The sequence below is a fragment of the Prionailurus bengalensis genome, chromosome D3 (assembly GCF_016509475.1).
Source record: "Prionailurus bengalensis isolate Pbe53 chromosome D3, Fcat_Pben_1.1_paternal_pri, whole genome shotgun sequence".
In the NCBI taxonomy this organism is placed as follows: domain Eukaryota; kingdom Metazoa; phylum Chordata; class Mammalia; order Carnivora; family Felidae; genus Prionailurus; species Prionailurus bengalensis.
This window is the reverse complement of record NC_057356.1, coordinates 35411660-35437390: the sequence shown is the minus strand read 5'-3', so window position 1 is coordinate 35437390 and position 25731 is coordinate 35411660. Positions and strand designations below refer to the sequence as shown.

The window sequence follows — 25731 nt, the reverse complement described above, 5'->3', positions numbered from 1 at the left end:
TTTATTTTCCCATTCTGCACTGAACGAGGCGGTACTTAGCCCCGTCGAAGGATGGCCCAATGTGAAGTGGTGATCAGAACACGCTGACACAGTTCAGACAGGAACAAAGAACATGCAGATTGTGGCTTAGTTATCTCTGGAAAAGGAAAACATGTGCATTCCTTTAGATTTCTCCAAATACTGAAAAGAGCTTGTAGACCTTCCACTACGTGCCCTGGAGGTCTGATCAGTTTCCGTGTCCTTATCTCCCCTGGAGGAAATGGAGGCCCAGAGGAAGTGTCGGGTCTCAGATCATGGAGCCTTCAGTGCTCGAGTGGAGAGAACAGGGTCCTTCCTGCACCCTCCCAACAGAGCAGAGACTCTTTGGAGACTTTAGACCAGGGCCATGGTTGTTAAGGTCAGACTTCTCCAGAAACATTCTTTTCTTAAGTGTTTTCTCCCTGGAAATGCTTAAAAGCAATGTCACCTCCTGCCCAGAGTCTGCTCGCTCAGGTTGTTTCTCCAGATCTCTTCCAGCCCCTTGATCATCATGGGAGGAAATCTGTGCATCTTTGATAATCTACTTTCTAGGCCCTGTTTTGAGGCAGATCTTAAACTAATTAAAATTTTATATGAATTGGCCAGGTCGTGAAAGACAAAGAAATTTTCCCAGAATGGAGACATCTTCCAAATGGCCTTGATAAGAGATGAAAGGGCCTGTCATGTCAAAAGCAAACAGCTTCCCTGGTACCCACAAGTTCAACTGCATTGCCAGCTGGCCCAAGGGAGCATTGCTATCAGGTTCATAGCCCTAGGTAGAGCAGAGACACAGCCTTCTCTGCAGAGGAAGCAGCAAAGCATAGCAAAACCGAAGCACCAGGCCAGGCTGGCGGAGCTGCCGACCCAGTTATGAATCCTGTCTACTTGCCCGGTAGGAGAGTCTTACTAGATGCTCTGTTTATCTTCGTGCACAGCCTGGAGCGTCCGCAGTGGAGGAAAAATGAGTAAGGATGCTCTTTAAGCCTATTTTAAAATATGTTTGTGGGGGAGAAAGCTAAATATTTTCAAAGATGTAAGTGTAGGTGTAGCTAAAGAAAGGAGGCCTAATCTTTGAGATGAGCCGATTTCAAAATATTTCGTCTTTGTTTTAGAGAAACCTGGCAGCCACCCACACGTGTGCTACACATAAAGCCTCGGGAAAAGTCAATAACACTGAGAAATAAAAATAGGACTTCAAACCCAGAAGCAAGGTGGCAGGCACTAGGTGAAGATTCATCTTCCGCCCAAATCGTTGAAGAAGGTTCTGACACAATTGCAGCCAAGGAAGCAGTGAATGCAGGCCGAGGATGGTTCACTTATAATCCCCCCCCGTCTTTACTCTCTTCTACTTAAAAGCAAAACAAGTGAATTCTATCAAAAGCTAAGTATTTTCTCTCCGTGAAGGCCATGTGGTGTCAATGCCCAAGTCTGTGATTCCTTCACTTAACTCCCAACTCAGACCTTGTTCTAGATGCCATCAAATAAGATGTTTCTTGAAGGGGCCGTCAGTGCAGTGGGAGACCCAGACAAGGGCGGCAATTTGTAATAGTGTGATAAGTGTCCCACGAGGCCTATACACGGCATTGCCAGGGGGAGGGAGGGGGATGCAGAGCCCACACCTCAGCCTGAGGTTTCAGGGAGGGGGTGTTCATGAAAGTGCTGCTGCTTAGCATGAGTCTTGGAAGATGAATAAGAGTGGGTACAGGGGAAAAGAGAGAAAGGATGTTTCAGACAAAAAAAGGCACAACGAAGAAAGGAGCATAGTCCATCTGAGGAGCCGCACCTAGTCAGGTTATGAGGGAGAGGAAGAATGTGCAAAAGATTGAAACAGAAATCCCGACTGTATCACGGAAGTGAAGCATTTTGGATTTACCTCTGCCAAAGATTGTCCTGACTTCAAGGAGGAGGATGGATTAGAAGCCCAGTAGAATTGAATAGAGTAACATGGTTCCATCCATAAAATCCGGGGGTCTGCCGAACCGGAATGGGGAAAACGTGCATCTGTATGTTCGCTAATCTTTGGCTAAAATGTATCATGTTCTGCAGCAACAGTAAACTTCCAGTTCCTTCCTCCTGCCCTCTGCTGTTGTTGCCCCAGTTTACTTCTACACGGTCTGTAAACACACATCACGTTGCAACTGTTTTTGCTTTAGGCACTCAGTAACACCTTAAAGCAATTAAGGGGCGCCTGGGTGGCTCAGTCGGTTGAGCGTCCGACTTCAGCTCAGGTCACGATCCCACAGTTTGTGAGCTCGAGCCCCGCGTCGGGCTCTGTGCTGACAGCTCGGAGCCTGGAGCCTGCTTGGAATTCTGTGTCTCATTCTCTCTCTGCCCCTACCCCACTTGTGCTCTGTCTCTCTCTCTCTCTCTCTGTCTCTCAAAAATAAATAAATAAATAAATAAATAAATAGATTTTTAAAAAGGGGAACATGAGTTTGGGAGCACCTGGGTGGCTCAGTCGGTTGAGCATCCGACTTCGGCTTGGGTCATGATCTCACGGTTCGTGGGCTTTGCACTGAGAGCATGGAGCCTGCTTCAGATTCTGTCTCCCTCTCTTTCTGCCCCTCCTCCACTCGTTTTCTCTCTCTCTCTCTCTCTCTCTGTCTCTCTCTCTCAAAAATAAACATTTAAAAATGTTTTTAAATAGGGGAAACATGAGTTTTTATTTGTACTTCTGTCATTTCCAGTGTTCTTCATTTTTTGTGTGTATAAGTAAGAGTGTCTCTTAGTATCGTAATCCTTCTGCCTGAAAACTTCCTCCATCATTTCTTGAAACACGGGTCTGCTGGCAATGATTTTTTTTATTTTAATTTGTTTAAAAAGCATCTTTGCTTTAGTTTTGAAAGATATTGTTGCTGAGCTTTGAAGTCCATCGAGGTTGACCCTTTCCCCCTTCAGTCCTTCAAAGATGTTGTTCCATCATCCTCTGACTCAAATAGTTTCAGAGGAGAGGTCAGCTGTCATTCGTGTCTGTGTACCTCTGGGTGTGGTATGTTTTTCTGTCTGCCTCCAAGGTTTCCTGTTTGGTGTTGAGCAGTCTGAATATGATATGTCTAGATGGAAGTTTGTTTGTTTTTTTTTTTTAATGTTCATTTATTTTGAGGGAGTGAGATAGTGCAAGCAGGGGGAGGGGCAGAGAGGGAGGGAGACACAGAATCCGAAACGGGCTCCAGGCTCCAAGCTGTCAGCACAGAGCCTGATGCGGGGCTCTAACCCACGAACCGCGAGATCATGACCCGAGGCGAAGCCGGACGTTCGACTGACTGAGCCCCCCAGGCGCCCCTAGATGGAAGTTTCTTTGGTTGTTTGTTTTTGGTATTTAATCTCATGGCTGTTTAACGGATATTTATTGTGAACTGGTAGGTCCCACTGCTACTCCATCACCAGTGTCCATACAGGGGCTGAGGACTTAGGGACATGTACCTGCCCTCCAGGAACTCTGCAGAAGGAAGACAAGATAGGGTGGTAACCGAGTCAGGAAGTGGAGCTGAGAAGCAGATGAGAGGAAGCTAAGCAGACTCACTGCTTTACATTCCGTGTGACTCTGTCAAATGCTCCTAACTAGGACTTTAAAACGGAAAACTGTTTCTTCCACGAGACTGGTCAGATCTGGGCTGAAACATGTCTCCAGGGACAATATGCAAACGTGCTGAGATGTTCTTCCCCTGTTAATACAAGACTGGCCAGGGATTAAGGTCTAAGTCTTTTCTCCTTCCCAGCTGGAAGAGAAGACGGAGAAGAACTTGGGAGAACCAGGCTCTTCCGCCGACAGCAAAGGGGCCTTCAAGAAGGAGAGGGAGACGCACCAGAAGCTCCTCGCCGACAGTCACGGCCTGGTTATGGACCTGCGTTGGCAGATCCATCACAGCGAGAAGAACTGGAACCGGGAGAAGGTGGAGCTTCTCGACCGTCTAGACCGAGACCGGCAGGAGTGGGAGAGGCAGAAGAAGGAGCTCTTGTGGAGAATAGAACAGGTAAGGGAGCGCGAACAGGGAAGGGGGTACAGACAGCTAAACTGACCTGGAAATCGGAGCACTTAGGGGAAAAAAAATAGATCAGCCTATTGCGAGGTCCTTACTACATCAGGATGTTCCACGGGCTTCCAAAGGAAGAGGAAAAAATAGCAGAATTTCTAGTGTGGGAGATCCAGACTGGGCCCTGCTAGTACACAGATCTCATCGCAAAGCTTGTGGGTAACTTCCTTGTGTGTATACGTGTGGGAGGCCTGTGGTCAGGGCTGGGGGCGGGGTGGGTGGCACTGTAAAAGAAGTTAAAGACTAAACTTGAAAGATGGGGTTATTTCAGGTCTTACTAGGTGATTCCTGCAAGGTGCAAACTACCTTTGAAGTTGGCCACTAAAGATGTGGTCACAGTCACTGCTCCAACTTGAATGGAATTGCTGTCCATTAGGGAAGAAATTGCTGAATTAAGTTGGAAACCAGGCTGTTTGCACCTGCTGTGGATCTTGCTGAGCTAGGATCAGGTAGGACCGTAGTCAGAGAGGGAGCTGGTAGTTCATTGCCTTCAGCTAAACAAATGATTCCAACACCCAGATGAATTCAGCGGGGGATGGGGAGTTGTTTATCTACCTTCCAGATGATAGAAAATAAGTCTACATTGCGTCAGACTTAGGACGGTTTGCATAGTTGGGGTCATGCCTGAGTGATGCACAAATTAAATTTTCTCATTAAACTGATGAAGGCTTGGAATTCTTCCCTGGATGGAGTTTTACATAGCATATGTGTATTTTTTTTTTATTTATTCCAGCCAGGCACACTTATAAATTTATGAAGCCTCAAGGAAACGTATTAATCAATAGGAAGCCAAGTTCAGGAAAAATAACATTACTCTATTACAAATACCCATACTGCTGGCATTTATGTGGGAGCCTTTTGAAAACTGTGCTCTTATCATTCCAAGATGTGGTACCTGTGTTATGCAGGTGCAATGGCCAGGGTTAGTTTCTGTATACTGTCCGGGAGGGAGAGAAGGTGAACGAGCTAAAAAAAACCAAACAAACCAGGAGCCCTTGGCTCAGAAAGCGTTGAGAAGAGGGGCACCTTGGTGGCTCAGTCGGTTGAGCACCTGACTTCGGCTCAGGTCATTATCTCATGGTTTGTGGGTTCAGCCCCCGCGTCGGGCTCTGTGCTGATAGCTCAGGGCCTGGAGCCTGCTACGGATTCTGTGTCTCCCTCTCTCTCTGTCCCTCCCCCGCTTGCACTCTGTCTCTCTCTCTGTCAAAAATAAATAAAACTATTTTTAAAAAAATTTTTAAAAAGCGTTGAGAAGAAAGCACAGTGCAGAGAAAAAGGAGCAACAGTTCCTCCCAGATCTGATTACGCACACAACTGAGCCACCATACTGATATCTGATGTGGCTCCTTTCAAAATTCCCCAAATTCTATCAAAGGAAAGGTGACCACTTCCTGTTTGGCCTAGAAATGCATCATTTGAGAAGAATCTTCTGCATTAAATCCCCTGTGTGCCTGTGCTCTCCTGAATGGATCAGCTGTTAGGTGGAAATGGCAAGAGCAAAAATAGCATGTATTCTTGCAAAATGGTCATTGATTTATCACATCCAGCTTCAGCTAACCAGGATCTCCGTAACTCCAGGCACCTTGTTACCGGAGAGGTTCCCTCTTGGCCTTCCCTCAAGGAGCACTCACTGTGTCCCACCTGTACCACAGTAAGGCCGTCACGATCCCTGCCATGGCCCCTCTGGGGTCCCCTTTGGCTGTGAGCTATGGGCTCCTTGGTCTTGGCATTGCTGCTTTTTAGAAGTCACACCCTGGCTATCATTTAAACAAGCTGTTAGGGTTTTACCTGGAGGAAGGAAGAATTCCTAGTGAGGGAAAATATAGTAAGACATCTGATGATATTGAGCTTTTGAAGAGTTCGTGACCAGAGAAGTGCAGGTGCCCCATTTTAAGAAACTGTATTTTGAAAGATAAAAGCGGGCATGTGCTTGCTGAACCCCATTTCCGACTCATGTCCGTATTCCGTGTCGGGACCGCAGCAGTCCTACCAAGCCGACAGCCTCAGAACTTCAGTCCTCAAGGTTAACGTCTCTGAACGTAATGGATGCAAGACACATGGGTTCCAGGCAGTCATCTGTTCCTGAAATCTGTGTGGTGGCTCCCACCGGCTTTGTACAATGATCTCACTGCTGTTTTTAGAAGAGGATTTGTTGCCAGTGAATGATGGTTCAGATATGCGGTTGTGGCTTTCAAAAATAAATCTGGCCTTTTCCCACAAATAGTCAGCATTTTAAAAGACAATTTTATAAACCTTGGTGCCCAATCCTGAGAATTAGATAAAGCAGTTATAGGCGTTCTCCGTAAAAGAGGAAAGTGACTGAAGTGTGTGTATGCGTGGAAGTTTTGTTTATCATTCATTGAATGTTTAGCCCCGCATTCCATAGATAAACAAGAAATAGAAGTGAACATTCTTCATAACGTATGCTCTTGACATTTGACTACTTGGTGAGCCACGTAACCTTGACTGTGATCACCCTAACACAGTTGGTGAAGGAAGTGACACTAAATCCATTTTCCACTTTCAGAACACATGCTTCATACTCGTCCGGTGTCATTAAATTCCGACATAATTTCTGTGCCACATGAGGCATTTTATATGATGGATGACTGTAGGAATGTGGTTAAGGTCATATAACACATATCATCTATCTTATCAACGTCTCCTGTCCCGGTCCAGATTTGACTGGGTGATAGTTAACTTTTATGGAGTCACACTACATTTCTCCTTAGAATTAAGTTCCCAGTTAACACGCAGATGATATAGGACCCGCCGCTGTACTAAAGACCTAAAGGAAGGACCCTGTGTCGTTCCGTTCTCCTTCCAGTAACTTCCTTAACTCAGCGGCTTCTACACCCTGAAAGGCCATTCTTTTAAAACCTGCTCACAAAGTGACCTTTTTTTCCTTTGACCGTTTGGGGAAGGTGACACCTTGGAAGGTTTATTGTTTCCTGTATTACTTGAAATACAAAGCTTTTCCGTTTTCTATTTGCACTAAAAGTTGTCCTGCTGCAGGATTCTAAGTACAGTAGGTGCTGATGGCTGGTTTGAAATGACTCTCCTAGGAAACCCGATCCTTTTAAGGACCCATTATTCTATTACAACACCCCAGAGGCATCTTACAGCAGATACCTCCCGCTAAACCCATTCCAGATCATTTTTAGGAAACCTAACACTTCCCAGCTTTAGTATACATTGCTTCTGGCCGCCTGGGTTTATTTTTGAATTCCCACTTTGCTGAGTTAGAAATGTGCTGGTTCAGAGCTCTCCTCCTTAGTCATTCTTTCCTCCCCTTCACACACACCCGCGGAGCACATTTACAGCTTCGAATGTGATTCTTGTGTTTTAATTCTCACCCAGAATAGCTTAGGGATGATCACGTGTTGAAACCCAATTGCGCTGACATGCGTTAGATGAATTAAAAAAAAAAAAGCTTTCCTTTTTTGTTGTTTTGTTTGTTTGTTTTTTGGTTTTGGGTGTTTTTTTTTTTGTTTTTGGGTTTTGGGGTTTTTTTGTTCTTGTTTTTTGTTTTTAAAGAAAACGCTAGCATCTTTAAGAGAACTGAGAAGAATTGTGTCTTGGGGTTGAGAGCACAGGGGCGTAGCTGAAACCCAGAGCGATTGGCTTGTTCGCTAATTCAGCTGTGACCCGGCCTCAGACTCTTAGAATTTAAGCTCTGGCTATGTGCATCTCCATCTTTCTCAGAAACTGAAGATAATCCACCGCCTCAGAAATTACTAAAAATGAGGAAGAGTCCCCTTGTCCCCATTCTCGCACGTGACTTTGTTCCTGACGATGCAGAAGCCACACATACCTCCTGCTCATGGATGAAGGCTTCAGTGAGGACCCAGAGGTGTAGCTGGTGAAATGGGCTGTTAAAAAAAAAAAAAAATTAATGCTTCCAAGGGAGTTTTGGAACTTCCTGGCACCCTACTTGAGGACTGGAAATCTTTCTTCTTCGGAAAATCCGAATGTCACTTTCGCCCTTCAGATAGTTTTCTTGTTCAGAACAGCAGCCAACGTGCTAGAGCGTGTGAGCAGGTCACCCAGCAAAGACCCCGGCAGAGACACGTGGGTGGAAATATCCTCAGGCCTCAGTTACGCTTTCTGCGCCTGTTTTGGAAGGAAGGCGGTGAGGAAAGCTCCAGAGAGTCCGGGGGGGAGCCGTCCGTTAGGGCTTCTCCAGGGAGTGAGCACCATTTCTGCACACCATTTCTCTGCCTGTCGCTGTGAATTCACGTTGACTCCCTTCCTAAATGGCTCCAGGTTGTTCGTTCTAATGCCGGAAACAGGCAAGACGTGTATCAGTGCGCCCAGGCCCGAGCGAGGTCAGTGGTGGTCGTCTTGCTGACAAGCATTGAGCTGTCCAATGGGCCTGGCCCCTGGTGGGCTCGCCTTTCTTGTGGCCCCTCCACAGCAGGAAGCCGTGCTGTCCCCATTTCACAGATGACGACACTGAGCTGAGGAAACCAGCAAGGCACAGGACAATGGCTCCAACTCAGACCTCCCTAACTCCGGGGGTTCCCGAGTTTCTCAAGTCAGGCAAAAAAAAAGTATGGCTCTAAAGTATGTGACATATTTTTCTTGTTTTCAGTCAGCTCCGATCTTTAATCGACTTCATAGCTAAGCTTTAACCCTCTCAAGCAAAGTGGAAGTTGCTTTTGACACCCAGTGGTTACAACCCAGTTCGATCACTTAGGTGACATAGGGGACCCATCCTAAATGACAGTATTATAATTAGGAAACCTGCTGGTTAGGAAAATCAAATTCACCCTCAGAAATTTGCTGCCACTGATGGTTTTCCATTGAGTGTGCCTTAAGTTCTGAAGGTATAAAGGGAGTTCTAAATATGTCACTTAACAGTGTTCAATGTTTTAAATAAATGTATAATTTCCGTGAGCAGTTCGCCAAGTTATATCCAGTACTCCAAGTTACACATAGGAATATATATATTTTCGTCAGAAGGAGTTGGCTTGTGTGTATAGTTAATGCAGATTTTCCAGTCCGGATAAAATTGTGATTTTTTTTTTTTAAATAAAAGCATCTGTAATGTCGTGTTACTTTTGGAATTAGGGTCAGACCTTTAAGAACATATACTTCTCATAGTCTTTCCAGTGGCCCCAAATGTAATTCCAAACTGGGGAGAAGCAGTGGTCTTAGGGAGAGCAACAGAGGGAAAGGTGAGGCTAACTGCTTTCATCTTTAAAACGCTCAAGTTGCAGAAAGAAAACAGCCCCCGGAGAAGTGGCAGCTTCCTCTGTGATCCAAAAGAAGGCAACATCCGCCCCTTTGCCCACCCGGGAAGCCCCCGTATGCCCCGCCCCTTGGGGATGTGGCCCTGCGCAGACACAGACTCTACCCCATTTGAAGACCGGCCGCTGTCCAAGCTGAAGGAATCGGACAGGTGTTCAGCACGGGAAAATCTCTACTTGGACGCCTTGTCCCTGGATGACGAGCCAGAGGAGCCTCCGGCCCGCGGGCCCCAGCGGGAGTTCAGGAACTGCCTCCCCCAGGTCGGCTTGGGATTTGGGGTCCGGTTAACTGCTGCAGGACCCCGGGGTTGTCAGGAAACCTGGCCGTGGGGTCTGCAGGCTCCAGGGCTTTGCACATCGCAGCCTCTGAGTTGAGTACACAGGAAACGTTCACCATACCAAGAGCTTGGCTTGGTGATCCTGACCCCAGGCTCCTAGCATGTGCTGTGGTCACGTGCACTCTGCCACCGCGTCTCGGGTTTGAATGTGCAGGACTGTGTCCTCTGTGAATGAAAGGTGTCCCACGTGAGCAGGTACAGTGAAACACAGGAGGAGACAGTTCAATCTGGGAACTATAGGTCTTCAGCCTCTCTTTAAATCATAGCAGCCTTCTGATTCTAAACTTGCTGGTAACAGTAAAATCTGTTCTAAAGAAAGCACTCACATTGGGAACTAGTGAGTGTCACTAAACAATGACATACTATAAATTCTTGCTCTGTGCAAAGGGGAAGAAAAATCCAACACTTAGAAACCATGCGTCAATTAGATCAGCAAATCTATGAGGTAAGCACTGGGCTGAAATTTCCCCGGTGCAGCATCAGGTTTTTCTGGTTACCCCTTTTCAAAACCTAGGTTTTAAAACCGGGTTTGATTTTAGGAATTAGTACGTGTGGGTCAGTTTAAGAGTTGCTGTACCTGTCATTGAACCTGTCCCAAACACTTAACAGACTTCAAAGAGTTCTCGTCAAGTAGTGTTGAAATGTGGGTCAGTTACACTGTGAGTCAGGTGTCTGTGAGGTCAAGTACCTTCTCAGCGGTATGTAGCCAGGTGGCATGACATCACCAATATGCCACCCTGTTTGATCTGTCAGCAACCCCCACAGTGCAGCCACACAGCAGAGAGAAAGCAGACCAGGGTCGGGAGCCTGCCCTGTCCCAGCTCCAGAGTGACCGCGGCCCCACATTGATGGGTACAAAGTGGGAGTCGTTGTAAGTTCACCTCTCATTCCGAATGGCCACGCTCACAATCAAGAAAGTGCTCACGTGTAAGGAGGTTGCATCAACTTCTACAGTGAGGCTTAGCCCAAGGGACATCGTCTCCTAACTTCCTCTCTTGGGGCCCGATCTTCCCTTCGCCCACCTCCTCCTCTCTCTCTCTCTCTCTCTCTCTCTCTCTCACACACACACACACACACACACACACACACATTCAGATGTATTCAGGTCATTACAAAAGCCAGCTTTGAAATTTACGTAGTTAGAAGTCCTTTGAGGAAGCGCAGAAGAGCCACTTCCTTCATGGTGAAGTTTAAAGCCAGTTTTTCTCAACACACGGGCTCCTCCCTGGACTGCAGGAGCTCCAATCCTTCATCACCCTGTGGGTTCTGGTTTTATTGTCGTATCTCGAAGGGCTGGGGGGCAGTGGCTCTCCCGACCGAAATTTAGCACATCGAAGGTGCCTAGGCAGCCAGTATTAACTGATTCAGACGATCTTATTTCTTCTTTATAGGAAGAAGAAAATCACAAGGGAAATCTTCAAAGGTAAGTAAGCTTGATGAAAACAGTAGTTAGGCTACTGGAATGAAAACCTCTTGGTCTTCAAACTCTCTCTTGTCACTGCAGTCGTGATAACAAGGTCTTCAAAATGACTTAAAGTAAGACTTCCGAATAAGTAGTGGCTTTAGTATTATTGATTTCATCAATATGGTTCTTTTCTATCATTCACCACGGAAAAGCCAGAGACATGCTGTACTTGTGTGGGCGTTAGTGTCATGGTGAGAACCGTTACAGGTGTGCGTTGTGTATAGAAAGGAATGTTGTGTTCAGTGGGTTTGGAAAAGTCCACAGAAACCCCTCTCTTGTCATTTAGTCTGGAAAGACTCCCTCTTGATGTGCTGTGAGACATTTTATATACCGTGAACTTAAAGCTCTCCCAGGAGGATTTATTAAGATACTTCCTGGCCGTTGGGGCGCCTGGGTGGCTCAGTTGGTTAAGCGTCCGACACTTGATCTCAGCTCAGGTCTTGATCTCAGGGTCATGAGTTCAAGCCCCTCATTATTGGGCTCTTTGCTGGGTGTGGAGCCTACTTAAAAAAAGAAAAAAGAAAAAAGATATTTCCCAACAGTGAACTTTGAAGTAAATACAAAGTAAGTGATTTGCTGACGTTAGTTATGATATATTTTAGGTCATACAGGTGTGATAGGATGTATCTGAAACAACACATCCAAGCAAAATTTGTTTATTTTTAAACATTAAAAATACACAACTGTGCGGAAAGTACAAAGATTTCCCATACACAGCCCCCGCCCCCAGCCCCACACACGCGCTTTTTCTTTATAGATGAATACATGCTATTTCCACCACAGGAAACTTCTCCCCAGGGCAGTTCGCAGTTTCCAGATATCCTCATCCCTGGTTTTCCTGTAAACTTCGAGTCCATGAATTATTGCCTCCTTCGCATTTTGCCCTGTATCAGTTCATCCCAAACCATCCAAGACCACGGAGGTGCCTTTCTGTCCTTCAGGCTCTGTCTCGTCCGGTCATTCTCGGACAGTCCAGGGCCGCATTCGAGAGTGAGAGCCTGGTTTCACATGCACTCCTGCCTCTCACAGGCTCTGTGCCCTGGGGTGCGTTAGGTAACTGCCGTGTGCCTCAGTTTCCTCATCTGTAAACAGGAGGTGTTTCAATTTCTTTACAGCTTAAATGTGTTACTATACGGAAAGCAATGCCTGGCACAGACTTAAGAGTCAACAAAGTTCAGCTACCTTCACAGAGCTCCTCCCTGCCCAGGAGCTCTTAGATTTTATCTTATTTTTTAAGTGTTTTTTTTTTAATTTTTTTTAAGGTTTATTCATTTTTCAGAGAGGGAGAGAGCATGGGGGGGGGTGGGTAGGGACGGGGCGCAGAGAGAGAAGGAGACACAGAATCCCAAGCAGGCTCCAGGCTCCGAGTTGTCAGCACAGAGCCCGACACAGGGCTTGAACTCACAGATCGTGAGATCATGACCTGAGCTGAAGTCGGATGCTTAACCGACTGAGCCACATAGGTGTCCCTAAAACCTTTTTTTTTGTTTAGTCATCTCTACACCCAGCATGGGGCTTGAACTCGTGACCCCGAGATCAAGAGTCGCATGCTCTTCCTACTGAGCCAGCCAGGCTCCCCTCTTATTTTTTTTTAGCTTAATTGCTGTTGTTAATTTCAAAAGTCATGCATGCTTGAAAAAGTTAACCTTAAATTAAAACTTAAATAGCACAGCACCAGAGATATTATTAAAACTTACACATCAAAATGTCCGAGGTAAGAAAGTCCATGTGTCCTCCCCATCCTCCCCTTTTCCCTCTTGCTTCTAGCGGTTTCGTGTCTTCCCTCCATACTTTGTTCTGTGCGCCTTCACGCACTGGCGTGTATTCCAGATGTGTTCTCGTTTTATATCTGTTTCACCTTGCCCTCTGCTAAGGCTGGTGCGGCCCCTTTCTCCCGCCACATCACCTCTGTTCCACGATATCCATCCAAACCCTTGAGGCAAAAAGTCCCCACACAGGTGCCACTGACTTAACTCTGAGGGTAGTTCCTTTATGGGCAGAAATTGGGGGCTAGACAAGCCATGTCCGAGAAATGCAGAAAGGATTGGGGTTTCAGTGCCTATAGAGTACTTCCGGCCGGCAGTGAGAAGCGTTCTAAAGCTCATTATTAATTCAGCAGCTCCTTGACCTGACCGGAGGCAAGAAGAGGGAAGTCACACTTACCGGAAAGCTTAATACCCCTAGTGATAAATCAACCCATCCCCTCTTGTTTCTTTTTAGTTTCAATGCTAGGTATAGCCAGCTTTCTGTTATTCACAGGGCCATGGGAGAGTTTATAGATTATTTCTCACACACACAAAAAATACCACCCACTTTTGCGTCTGGTGAGAAATAACAAGGTAGAAGACCTACTGCTATCATTTGTAGCCTGTTCTTTTACCCCAGGGTGGCGACCCCAAGAGCATGTGACCCCAGGGTGAGGGCAAAGCCACCCAGAGCTTTACATGTTCTGTGGGCCAGTCCTTGTGGTACATAGACCCCAACTCTGGCCTCCCCATCATGCATGGATTTTGCAGTGGGGTGGCCCACGTACTCTCCACCTGGGACCCGTTGGGCAGCACCTGTGCTGGTCTAGAACCAGGGATTTAAACTTCTGTTCGTGGTGTGCAGATGGGAGTATGTCCCATGAGAAAGTGGTCTAGCTGCAGAGGCAGTGAGTCTGCAGACTTCTTCCCTCCCCTCTACCCCATCAGGAGGGATTTCTGACCAGGGGGTCCAGGCCTGAGCTGGCAGGCACAGCCAGTCCCAAGCCTCCTTCCTGGCCACCACTTCTTTGCCCTGGGGGGTGGGGGTAGGGGATTGACAAGCTGCCTGAGCACTCTAGCAACCTCCTGTCTTAGCATTTTGGAATCCCCAGCACCTCATACAGGGCCTGCCCGGGCATACAGGTGGCGGTCGGTAAATTCATACCAAATAGAAATATACAGAATGAAAGGGCTGATATATTGAGGCATCTACATCCAAATCCACATCGATCAGGCCGCACTTATCCCAAACCGGCTGTTCCTTTAACTCACCTGTCCTTACCCTCCTGGCGTGTGTGTGTGTGTCCGAGGGAGTCTTCCTCTTGTCCAGGAATACGGAAGGGAACAAGAACAAAAATAGGCTTGGCCCTAACGGAGGGAGCAGACAGGGAAGGGACAACTGAACCCTGTTGGTGGATTTGGACAGGACCAGATGGAATTTCTGTTTGAAGCGGTATTTGCAAATTATGTGCACATCTGTCCCACCTTCCACTTCCCTGCTTCCTTCCACATCTTCCGTTTGGCCTCTGCAGATTACGCTTGGTACAGTTGAGCCTTGAACAACACGGATGGAACTACACGGCTCCACTGAGTTGTGGATTTTTTCCAGTAAAGACAGTATACTACTGTAAATGTATTTTCTCTTCCTCATGGTTTTCTTTTCTCTTTTTTTTTAAGTTTATTTACTTTTGAGAGAAAGAGAGAAAGAGAGACAGACAGAGGCGTGTGCAGGGGTGGGGCAGAGAGAGGGAAACACAGAATCTGAAGCTCCAGGCTCTGAGCTGCCAGCACAGAGCCCGATGCAGGCTCAAACTCACAGACGGCGAGATCATGACCTGAGCTGAAGTCAGACGCTTAACCGACTGAACCACCCAGGCGCCCCCTCATGGTTTTCTTAATACCATCTTCTCTTCTCTAGTTTCCTTTATTATAAGAATACAGCCTTTAATACATACACAAAATATGTGTTAATCGACTGTTTATCGAGAAGGCTTCCGTTCGACAGTAGGCTATCAGTACTTAGGTTTTGGGAAAGTCCAAAGTTATATGTGGGATGTTGACTGCGTGAGGGCCGGATCCCCTAACCTCCGTGTTGTTGCAGGGTCCCCCGTGCTTCCCGAGAAGCACATCCAGTAGAGCATGAGGCCGGTGGGTGAGCAGGACTTGGGATTATAGCTCTGATGTTGTGGTGTCCACCCCCTGCCCGTATGCCATTAGCTGGTGTGGGATCAGGACGGGGCTGTGTTCCTGTCCTACCACGAGCCCCTGCCACAATGCCTAGAATTCTGGAAACTCCTGGTAGGTTAGAAATTGAAGGCACTCATCAGCCAGGTTTCCCTCTTCCTGTGGAGCATCCACAGGCCAAAATGAAACCATTCCAAAGTGGGTTTGGAGCTTAGCTCTGACTTCCCTGGAGCCCAGCCTCCCACTTGTTCCCATAGTATTTGAGGGTCACCTGTATTAAATTCTGACTAACACAAGGCTTCTGGAACAACTCCAGAGCCACAAAGAGTCCGTTAAACATCCACAGGGGGCAGCTCAGGAAAGCAGCTAGAAGGTGTCCCAGTCGTTCGGGTGGTGGAGACTGACGCACAACAGGCACCTGTCTGGTGGGCAGGACGCGCGTGTCGTGTGTCGCCTGTCGCGCAGGGTCAGGGGGTGGCGGGTCAGCTGACGCCCTCTTCTCTCCCCCTTTTCCCAGGGCTGTGTCCGTGTCCTCCATGTCCGAATTCCAGCGTCTGATGGACGTCTCTCCCTTCCTGCCGGAGAAGGGCCTGCCGGCTGCTGGCAGCAAGGAGGACGTCACCCCGCCCCTGTCTCCTGACGACCTGAAGTACATCGAGGAGTTCAACAGCAAGAGCTGGGACGAGAGGCCCCCGGAGCCCTGGGCAGACAGGACCGAGGGGGGGCGGGCAGGGGACGAGGCCGGTGCCGAGTCTTTCCCCGACTCCTCCTGGTACCTCACCACAAGCGTCACCATGACCACAGACACCATGACCAGCCCCGAGCACTGCCGGAAACAGCCTCTGAGGAGCCACGTGTGCACCGAGCAGGCCGGGCTGCGGGTACTGCATAGCCCACCCGCGGTCCGGAGGATGGAGAGCATCGCGGTGGCAGGCGGCGAGGGCAAGGGCCACTTGGAGCCCGAGTGCCCGTTTCCCACAAGCAGAGCCAGGGGGGGCACTGGAGACTCAAAGGGGGGCCCCTCAGAACATGTGCTTAGCAGGTGGCCTTGCGCCCCCTCCAGACACCCCCGAGACTACGTGGAGGGAGGGCTGCGCCCCCTTGAGAGTGCCCTCTGCGCCCCCCTGGGTTTTGCGTCCCCCCTGCACGGCCTACAGATTTCCAAGAACATGAGTGATGACATGAAGGAGGTGGCCTTCTCCGTCAGGAACGCCATATGCTCTGGTCCCCCCAAGCCTCCTCTCAAGGACATGGCCTGCCAGACCAACGGGTCCCGGACGACAGGGACACAGACCGTCCAGACCATCAACATCGGCCTGCAGACTGAAGCCCTGCGTGGCAGCGCCATCACCAGCAGCCCCCACAAGTGTCTCACGCCAAAGGCGGGGGGTGGTGCCACGCCCGCGTCGTCTCCTTCCCGCGGCCTTAGGAGCAGGCAGGTGGCCCCCGCCATCGAGAAGGTGCAGGCCAAGTTCGAACGCACATGCTGTTCCCCCAAGTACGGGTCTCCCAAGCTGCAGAGGAAGCCCCTCCCCAAAGCTGAGCAGCCAAATAGCAGGACCTCCCTGGGGCTGGCCCAGAAAGGGTGCAGCGGGTCAGCCTGGGCCCGCTCCACCACCACAAGGGAGAGCCCCGTGCACACCGCCATCAACGATGGCCTCTCCAGCCTCTTCAACATCATCGACCACAGCCCCGTGGTGCAGGACCCCTTCCAGAAGGGGACGCGGGCCGGCAGTCGGTCTCGCTCAGCAGAACCTCGGCCAGAGCTGGGCCCAGGCCAGGACACCGGCCCCGATTCCCGGGGACGGTCCCCGAGCCCCATCGGGGCTGGCTCAGAGACGTGGAGGGAGGACGGGGGAGAGGGCACGCCGTTGAGGCAGGACTTATCCGCTCCCCCTGGCTACACACTCACCGAGAACGTAGCCCGGATCCTCCACAAGAAGCTGTTGGAGCATGCCTTAAAGGAGGAGAGGAGACAGGCCCCCCATGGGCCCCCAGGTCTTAACAGTGACAGCCACATGGGAGACACGGTCAAAGCTGAACCAGGGTCCATCGAGGTAATGAGGCTGAGTATTCCAACCCTCACCCTACTAGCTCTTCTGTTTAAATGTCAGGAAAACACATGTAAACCGGGGATTGTGCTAGGTCATCTGACTTCAAGAATCTTTGTCCATAACAGGCTCTTGTGAGCTCGCAAGATACAGAGTTTATGGGAGACTGGAATAGGCAGAAACACAGGCCCCGAGCCACTTCTAAAGAAAAGTTCATATTATTGTCCTCAGCGATCTTCTGAGGACAGTTAAAATGAACTTCTCTTAAAGACATAGCTCAGGGTTTGATTCAGGTTCTCTCGCCTGGTCTAAGTGATGGATGCTCATCTGTCCATCTGGGCTTTTCATGGGGTGGAGCGGGGGGGTTATAATTCGCCCTCTTTCTCTGTGAATTTGTGTCCTAGAAAGGTGTGTGTGTGAAGTGTGTGCTCCATCCAGATCTTTAGCCACGGTAACACAAGAGGTGTGCCGGAGCGGGTGTGGTGGCATGGATGCTAGAACGTCCTTCAGCAGGAACGTATGAGAATGTCTGGGTTCCAGTGCTGGCTTCAGTACAGAATAGCAGTCCTCTGTGCCCCCCCAAATTCCGTGCCCTCTGCAACCACGAATCTCCCTAGCAGTAACCAGGTGAGACAGACAGATATGATCAAAATCCTGTCTTCAGACAATGTGATTGTTACTGTTCCCCTTTGCCTCACTTATTATCATCATGTTATATATGACCACACACATATTGTCAGCTGTTACTATTACGCGATTATTATTACATCTCCCTTAACACTCACCAATCAGTCGACCTTGAATTTTGTTCTTTTTTAAAACATTTTTTTAATGTTTATTTATTTTTGAGAGAGACAGAGACAGAGCACAAGCAGGGGAGGGGCAGAGAGAGGGGGAGACACAGAATCCAAAGTAGGCTCCAGACTCTGAGCTGTCGGGCACAGAGCCCGACGCGGGGCTTGAACCCACAAACCGCGAGATCATGACCTGAGCTGAAGCCGGATACTTAACCGACCGAGCCACCCAGATGCCCCTGAGTTTTGTTCTTTTTTTACTTAAGTTCATTTTATTTATTTTGAGAGAGAGAGTGTGTAGGGAGAGACGGCGGGAGAGGGGCGGAGGGAGAGAGAATCCCAAGCAGGCTTCACGCTCAGCGCAGAGCCCGACGTGGGGCTCAAACTCCCGAATTGTGAGATCATGACCTGAGCCAAAATCAAGAGTCAGACACTTACTGAGCCACCCAGGCACCCCTGAATTTTGTTCCGATGCATGTCCACATATAGTATGTCTGTACCAAACCACGTTAAAAAAAAAAACAATCCTCATTTCCACCTCGTTTCCACTTCAAGAATGAGCAAAACAAAACAAAACCTGACGGTGATGTTGGGACTGGAAGGGTGAGGGTGCCAGCCTCATGCCGTGAGGAAGCACGTGCTCTCCACCCTCAGTGAGACACTGTTCGGCCAGTGAGCCCACGTGTAGACTTGAGGGTGAGGCTCACTCACCACCAGCCCGGATGGACGGACTCCACGGCGTGGAATCCAGATACGCATACCCGTTCTCCAAGCAAGGCAGCCCCTGCAGACGGCATGGGTCCGAGGGGAGAGAAATACGCTCCCTGGGCTACCCCACTGCTCTGCTGCCACAGCCCAGGCAGCCCTGGCTTCCCAGGCGAGGAGAAGGGGCAGGTGTATCTCCTGTATCACCTACAGCCCCACATTTCCCTCTGGGGGAGAAGGATGGTTCCCAGTCTAACCCACCAAGGAGTATTCAACCCAGAATGCAGAGTTTAAATCTGAGGTAGGTCAAACCATGTCAAATTGCCAGCGACCTACAGAAATGGCAATGCCTTTCATTCAACTCAATATTGATAGCATATCGGCCATGTTTCAAACATATGAGGCTCTGTGATAGTTGTTGTATTGATAGGTGATAGTATTGACAAGAACAAATACCATGGTTGAGTGTTCTCGGGTGAGAAATTGTGTCTGCTGTGGGCTTCTGTTAACCCCCATCCCTCCAGGGCCCTCAGGTAAGTGACTCTGACTCACTACTGCAGAGAGTTTATTTGTGGGAATGTCCTACCTTCTTAGGGCTCTGGAGGAATCAGTTGAAATTAGGCTCTGTCCCAGAGCATTAACTGGATATGTCTGCAGTGCCCAGTAATATTAGTAACTAGAAATTAATTTTTAAGAACCGAAAAGGGCTCTGAGTTGCAGTGAATGCTCCAAGCCGTCTATGATAATAAAAGGACAACTCCTTCATGGGTAAATCACAGTTCTAAGGCACGAAAATGGTTTTATCAGCACAGAGCTATGCCCGCCCCGTGCCCCTCTGGTCGTGTCTCAAGTTCCCATTTAGATTTTCTTCTCCCTGGCTGAGCTTGCTGCAAACAGGTGATTGGCCAATTGGTAGGGAGCACAGCACAGTTTCGGGGATTCAGAACCTGTGTGGAACACTCACTGGCAGAGATTAAATGTTTGCAGGCTCTTTTCCCTTTTCGGTTGGAATTTTGTGTGTTCTAGATTCCAGTGGAATTAGTCCTTGTCTGACTTGACTTACTGTATTCAGCCCATTGGAAACCCCTTTATGTAGTAAGTAGTTCCGGGCTTTCGTTTCCAAATCACCAGGACTAATGCTGATTGCCAGCCTGCCCTGAGTGCCCCGCTCTGTGGACCCTTCCCTGAATGTTCCCTCAGACGCCTGCACAAGGGACGGGGAGGATGTGAGCATCCCCGGCCGGAGGCATGATGGGAAATCTCCACCCCATGTCTCCGTTTTCCCTCTTTTTTAATTGATTTTTTAAACAGTTTTTTTAATGTGGATTTATCTTTTGGGAGAGAAGGAGAGACAGACAGAGCGTGAGCAGGGGAGGGGCAAAGAGAGAGGGAGACACAGAATCCAAAGCAGGCTCCAGGCTTTAAGCTGTCAGCACAGAGTCTGACGTTAGAGCTGTTAGATCATGACTTGAGCCGAAGTCGGACGCCCAACCGACTGGGCCACCCAGGCACCTCTATTTGTCCTCTTTTTCCCTTGAAACCATGGCTCCAGTTCTACCTTGCAGAGAAGCATTCTCTGTGAAGGAAAAGAATAATCTGGAAATGCAGTGCTGTTCTTCCCTCCCGTGTCTAGTGGAACATACCGGAGGAAATCTTCAGTGTGAGCAGTGGTCACATGATCATTGTGACTAAAACAAACAGCCGTTAATGTTCTGTTTCAAATACAGCAGTCGTGTGATTTCTCTCTCTCGGCACACCAATGGGTGTCTGAAATGCTGAAGGGCAAATCAGGGAAGAGCAGAAAGGAGGGAGAGGTCTGTTGCTGTTCCATGGTGAGGGTCCCTCTGCGCTCTGGACCGACTAGACCCATGCAGAGAGAGACGTGCGTAACCGGGCGTGCACCTGTCCGCTTCTGCGGCCCTCGCGTGTCTCCTCGTAGCCGTCCCTGGACCTGCCACTGGGCTTGTTGACTTGAAACCTTTACTGTTCTTCTTTTTTTAAAAAATACTTTCCAACCTACTTGCTTTTCTTTTCTTTTCTCTGTCTGTTCCGTCCAGAACCAAACTGTCTTACTAACTGCCCCCTGGGGACTCTAGCCCTGCCTGCCTCACGCCGTAAGTGCTTTCTACCTTCGCTGCACACCGTCTGGAAAGGTCACTTGTGTAACTCGGGGTTGGTATCTGACACTCAGAAGCAAGGCCAGATCATGCCAGGTAGATCTTCCCTGTCCGTAGAGCCCACCGCCTGCGCCGGCCTGGCGTTCATCTTCAGGGACAGACTGGCAGGCGTAGACCTTCCCATTTGCTCACGGAGTGCCGACTGCTCACTGTGCAGGACGGTTACAGGGATGCTGCTGAGATTTCTGCTGTCCTGTGCAGTTTGCAGCCAGTATGCTTCCAGGGGTACAGGGATCCTGGCTGGAGAGGGCACTGTCTCCGTCACAGAGGCCTGGCCTGCGGGGGTCTGGGAGCCACGTATTTTCCCACTCGGCCTGCATCTGCTCACTGGTATTTTGCAGGCACACATATACCACCAGATGCCAAAACGAGGGGTGACCATAACGCGATGAGGCGTTTCCCTGTTTTTCTACAACCACCTCAGAAGGAATAAATCCAAACGTACCTTGTCCTTCCAGGTGGTCACCGTAGGTGACATAGCAAGCGCTCAATTAATATTTGTCGGATGACTCAACAACAAAGCCATCGCTTGCTCCAAAGAACAGTCTCACAGAGTTGCCTTCAGGGCCACTCGAGCGCTCGGACTGCTAAATCCAAAAGTGCAGCTGGCCCCCGCAAAGACTAAAAGCAGGCTCCAAAGATAAAAGGTCACATCGCCCGTTGCAGGGGCCCCCCTGAGAAGGACAGGATTGTTTGCTTGCATGTGCTGGCGTGTTACGAAAGACAAAGTTCATTCCCCTGAACTCGTGGTCACACGTTTCTTCCTGTAGGGGCTTGCAACCAGATGCTAGTGAAAAAGTCGTGTCACGCCGTCTAATAAAAAGCCCTCCAGGCTGCAGGGGTGTTGGAAGAACCCTATAGCAGCAGCCACACCAGGATTCAACACGTGTAACACACCCAACGCTGCCCCTACGTGTAACACACCCAACACACTCCTACCCATACACAGCACACGACGCTCCTATATACAAGATGCCACACGACGCACATATACACAGCATACGTCCATACACGTACAACACACACATACACAATGTGCACGCATATACAGCAGTACAACACAACACACCTACACAACACGATGCCGCGCATACAGCATACACACCCAATACACTTAGACGCTAAACAACACACACAGTGCAAACAGTACACAACACACACTCCCACACACAACTCTTACAATGCCGGGAGCAGAGACACCAAAAGACAAATCAGTGGCAGATCTCCCAAGCCATGCATCCCCCCACCCCCCACCCCCGTGCACAGGGCTGAGGTGAGGTGAGGACAGCTCACCCTGCCTAGTTTGCATTTCAGCTATTTCAGGCCGTTTCGTGGGCGAGGTCTTTCTGGTTGTCATGGCTCCCATCAGCACAGTGCTTTGTTAATCAAGGCTTCCCCATCCTGTCCTATAACGCTCGCGGTCACAAAGAGGCAGGAAACGTCTAGGAGTAGTCGCCAAGGTTAACGCCATTTTCTGCCGAGCCCACAGGGAGGCAGGGACCACCTCACTCCATCGCTCTTCCAGGAGCACCAGGCCGGTGCTCCCCCTCCTCCTCACGTCGCCCATCCACATCGCCCACCAGTCTCTTCCCCACTGTCACTCCCCTGCTCCGCGGATTAACCTTCCTCATCCTGGCCTCTGCCCTTGCTTGTCTCATCTCTGTCACCCCTCCGACGCCTTTCCTGACCGGCTCTGAGAGTCTGTGTTCTCTGTCATTCTTCATCGCAGTGGTTTGCCATCTCAGCTTTTTCTTGGGTGAGTGTCACGGGGGCGGACGGGTTCCGCCCTGTGGGACTCACTGTCTCTGCACACCGCCACCGCCTTTCCGTGCGCCAGCATGTTCCAAGTTTGGGCACCCGTGTCTCCTGTCCTGCAGACTGGGGACAAGTAGCTCCACGTTCGTTAACACCAGAAAAGGAAGAGCAGCCCTGGAGAGGAAGTGGTATAGGGGGTTCGCACCATGGTTGGGCGTGTCCTGCAGGAACTGTTCTCCGAGGGCGTAGGATGCCTGTGACAGAGCACAAGCACGCTCTGATGCCACTTTTTTAAGTGCTGCAGCAAGGAACAGCCATTAGAGAAAACCAGACCGAAGTTAAAATTTCTGCCCGCAGCCTTTTTTTCCATGGGGGTTTGTTGAACCCACTGCCAGTCTATTGGGAATAAACACTAGCAGAGTTCACGTCGAGGTGAGTCTCGTTGTTAACATAGCTGGATAAATCATCTGTCTCTTCACGGGCCTCCAACAGACCAAAGCACAGGGAGGCTGGCCTCTTAGGGCCAGGTCACTATGGCTAATAGATCATTCGGGGGGGGGGGGTTCCAAAAGGATGGGGTCAGCTGGGTCAGGCTATGACCAGGTGGCCTGTGGCTTTCCCCACCGTCCAGAGGCTCCAGCCCAATTCTGAAGATGCTGCGTAAACATACCCATCTCACGGCGTCGCCATATTTTGATCATAATTTGGTATGTTCCCATTACTGTGTCGTTGATCATCCGTGTGGAACTTTTCACTTGCCATTTAAAGTTATTCTCTCCCGGCACGCTAGAACATTTTGAAGTTACCCCTGGTCCGTTGCATGTAACCCGAGTCTGTTGAGAAGTGTGTGGGGAGAGTCGTCCCAGCAAGGCGTTGTCAGCCTGAGTAACCGTGTCTTTTTCTTTCTCGGCTTTGAAGGAACTACCTTGTTCCGCACTAGCTCCATCCCTAGAACCCTGCTTCTCCAGGCCCGAGAGACCAGCAAACCGTCGCCCTCCGTCCCGTTGGGCCTCACATTCCCCCACTGCCTCAGCGGCTCAGTCACCCGGAGACCCAGCCTCCTTGGAGGAGCTCGGAGAAGAGGAGCCGCCCGGGGAGAAGTCACACCTATGACGAGAGTGCAAGTTTGCATGGGTTCTTGGGGACCGATTCCCTGCGATTTGCGTAACCACACCGTCGTCATCAACCAAGCTCCGCCCACAAGGAGAGATCCAGCTTTCCCAAGGTCAAAGAATGTTTCTTAAAACACACACAGCTGCTGAATGTCCAACCTGTGAACCTGAGATGTTTCTAGAACGAAACCGTAAACGTGCCTGTAATAACTTAATTTTTTTCATAGCTCAGAAAACTATTTTTGTCTCCATCTTTTTTACACACAGTATATTAAACAAACAAACAAACAAACAAAGCTAGGTGAGATATAAATAAATTTAAAAAAATAAAAGTTTTAAAGGTGTACATTTTAAGAGATTCTGAACACCCTTGCTCTCAATACTGACTGCCTCTCTGTTAAATTTGCACTGTTACATTTCGGTTTGGTTTCTTTCCACGTTGAATTAGAGTGTTTTAAGTTAATATTGTTTTGTCAGTGTTCTTGTTTTTTAAGAATTTTTGAAATGCTTCAGACTGTGTGATTCAGTGAACTTTTTGTAGTGAAAAAGCCATGAAGCCAGTCGACGAGACAGATATCCTCTCTACAGGAGGGGGTACACGTCAGCATTTTTGCAAAGGTACAGAGTCCTCAGCTGGGCTTACCGAATTCGCTGTATAATCTACATACTCTACTCGACTTGCACGTCTTCGGGTTCGAAGCACTGGGGTGCATGTACATACACTGCTGTGTGGTCTCAACCATCGCGTAAGTGTGAGTCCTCTGTCCCACCGTAACACGTTGTGAATCCCTCGTACTGTACTTTTATCGTTGTCCTCTTGCATTGAGACACAACGGCAGTGGCATTTTTAAATTATTGTTAAAGATGAACTGGCAGTATACGGTGTTTGCCCCAGATTTTCTTGTTTAAGGAAAAGCACTACGAAAAGGGTACCAAACTGGATCAAAGGATCGTGCCTCGGAGTCTGTGTGAGACAATGATGAAGTGCAAATAAAGCCTTTACAAGATGGCAGCCTGTTCCGGGACCTCGTGTTTCACATGCCCTCCATCCCTTCCTAAGGGCTCAAGCTGACAGTTTTCCGGAGCCAGGGGAAGGAGGGGGAGGGGAGGTCATGTAAAAAAGGCAACAGCGGCCAGCACATCTCCCTGGGGACCCACGGCACGTGCGTGATACGCCGCATCTTCCCTGTTCCCCGTAAGAGTGCCCTGAGGTTGATGAAAGGCACCTTCGTTCTTGTTGAAAATATGGTGGCGGGTGTGAGGAAACTTACCCACGAGCCGGAAGGTGCCCGGCCTCTCTGCCTCTCCCCAACTTGAGAAAGCGGGGGTGGCGAATCACCAGGATGATGTTGCCTCATGAGATGTAGCCCAGCCTGTCAGTGTGCGACCCACTAGGGGTCTGCAAGGTGGTGATGTGATGCTCCCAAAGAGGGTAAGAACTACGTCAGGCCGAAGCTTCTGGCCTCGGTGTTCCGTTGACCCGACAGTGCTGTTCTCTAGACTGGCCAACAGAGTGAGTTGTGTCCCCATGTGACCAAAGTTCCATCTTTAAGCTAAATATTTCCCCCCCCCGAATGGAAAATACCAACCGTTGGTGAGGACGTGGGGACGCTGGAACCCTGGTGCAGTATTGCTGGGGACACAGAATGGTGCAGCCACTGTGGAAAACGGCGGTTCCTGAAGTTCAGCAAGATGATCTACGATCCCGTGGTTGTGGCCGTAGGCCCAGAAGAACTGAAAGCCGGGACCTGAACAGATATCTGTCCTCCCCTGCTCATAGCAGCATTATCCACAAAGCCAAACGGTGGAAAACAGCCGGGATGCCAAATCGGTGAATGAATGGTAAACAAGATGTGGTCTGCACATACCCCGGGCTGCTGTTCAGCCTTAGAAAGGAAGGAAACTGTGGCACATGCCTCCTGCCACCTGCGCGAATCCCAAGGCCGTGAAGTGAAATAAGCCAGTCACAAAAGTAATAAATAGTGTATGACTCCCCTTATACGAAATACCTGGAGTAATCGCATTACGTAGTAACGTTACCAAAAGTAAAATAAAGGTTACCAGGGGTTGGGGAGAGGAAAGAACAGGGACTTACTGTTTC

The 25731-nt window shown here is 49.3% G+C and overlaps 1 protein-coding gene across 13 annotated transcripts in view; it reads left to right on the top strand.

Annotated features, from left to right (window-relative positions):
* The window catches only part of MTCL1 (microtubule crosslinking factor 1), a 130680-nt gene extending 106038 nt beyond the window's left edge, over positions 1 to 24642 (top strand). For 10 of the 13 annotated variants that reach the window (XM_043558307.1, XM_043558308.1, XM_043558301.1 and 7 more), the window contains 5 exons: positions 3738 to 3992; positions 9269 to 9565; positions 11034 to 11065; positions 15554 to 17093; positions 23437 to 24642. In XM_043558307.1, the coding sequence (XP_043414242.1) occupies positions 3738 to 3992; positions 9269 to 9565; positions 11034 to 11065; positions 15554 to 17093; positions 23437 to 23631 (2319 nt within the window). In that variant the 3' untranslated portion in view covers positions 23632 to 24642. Of the gene's footprint in view, positions 1 to 3737; positions 3993 to 9268; positions 9566 to 11033; positions 11066 to 15553; positions 17094 to 20643; positions 20701 to 23436 lie in introns of all 13 variants that reach the window. The other 3 variants (XM_043558306.1, XM_043558310.1, XM_043558312.1) reach the window with 1 other exon arrangement.
* Positions 24643 to 25731: the final 1089 nt, after the last annotated feature.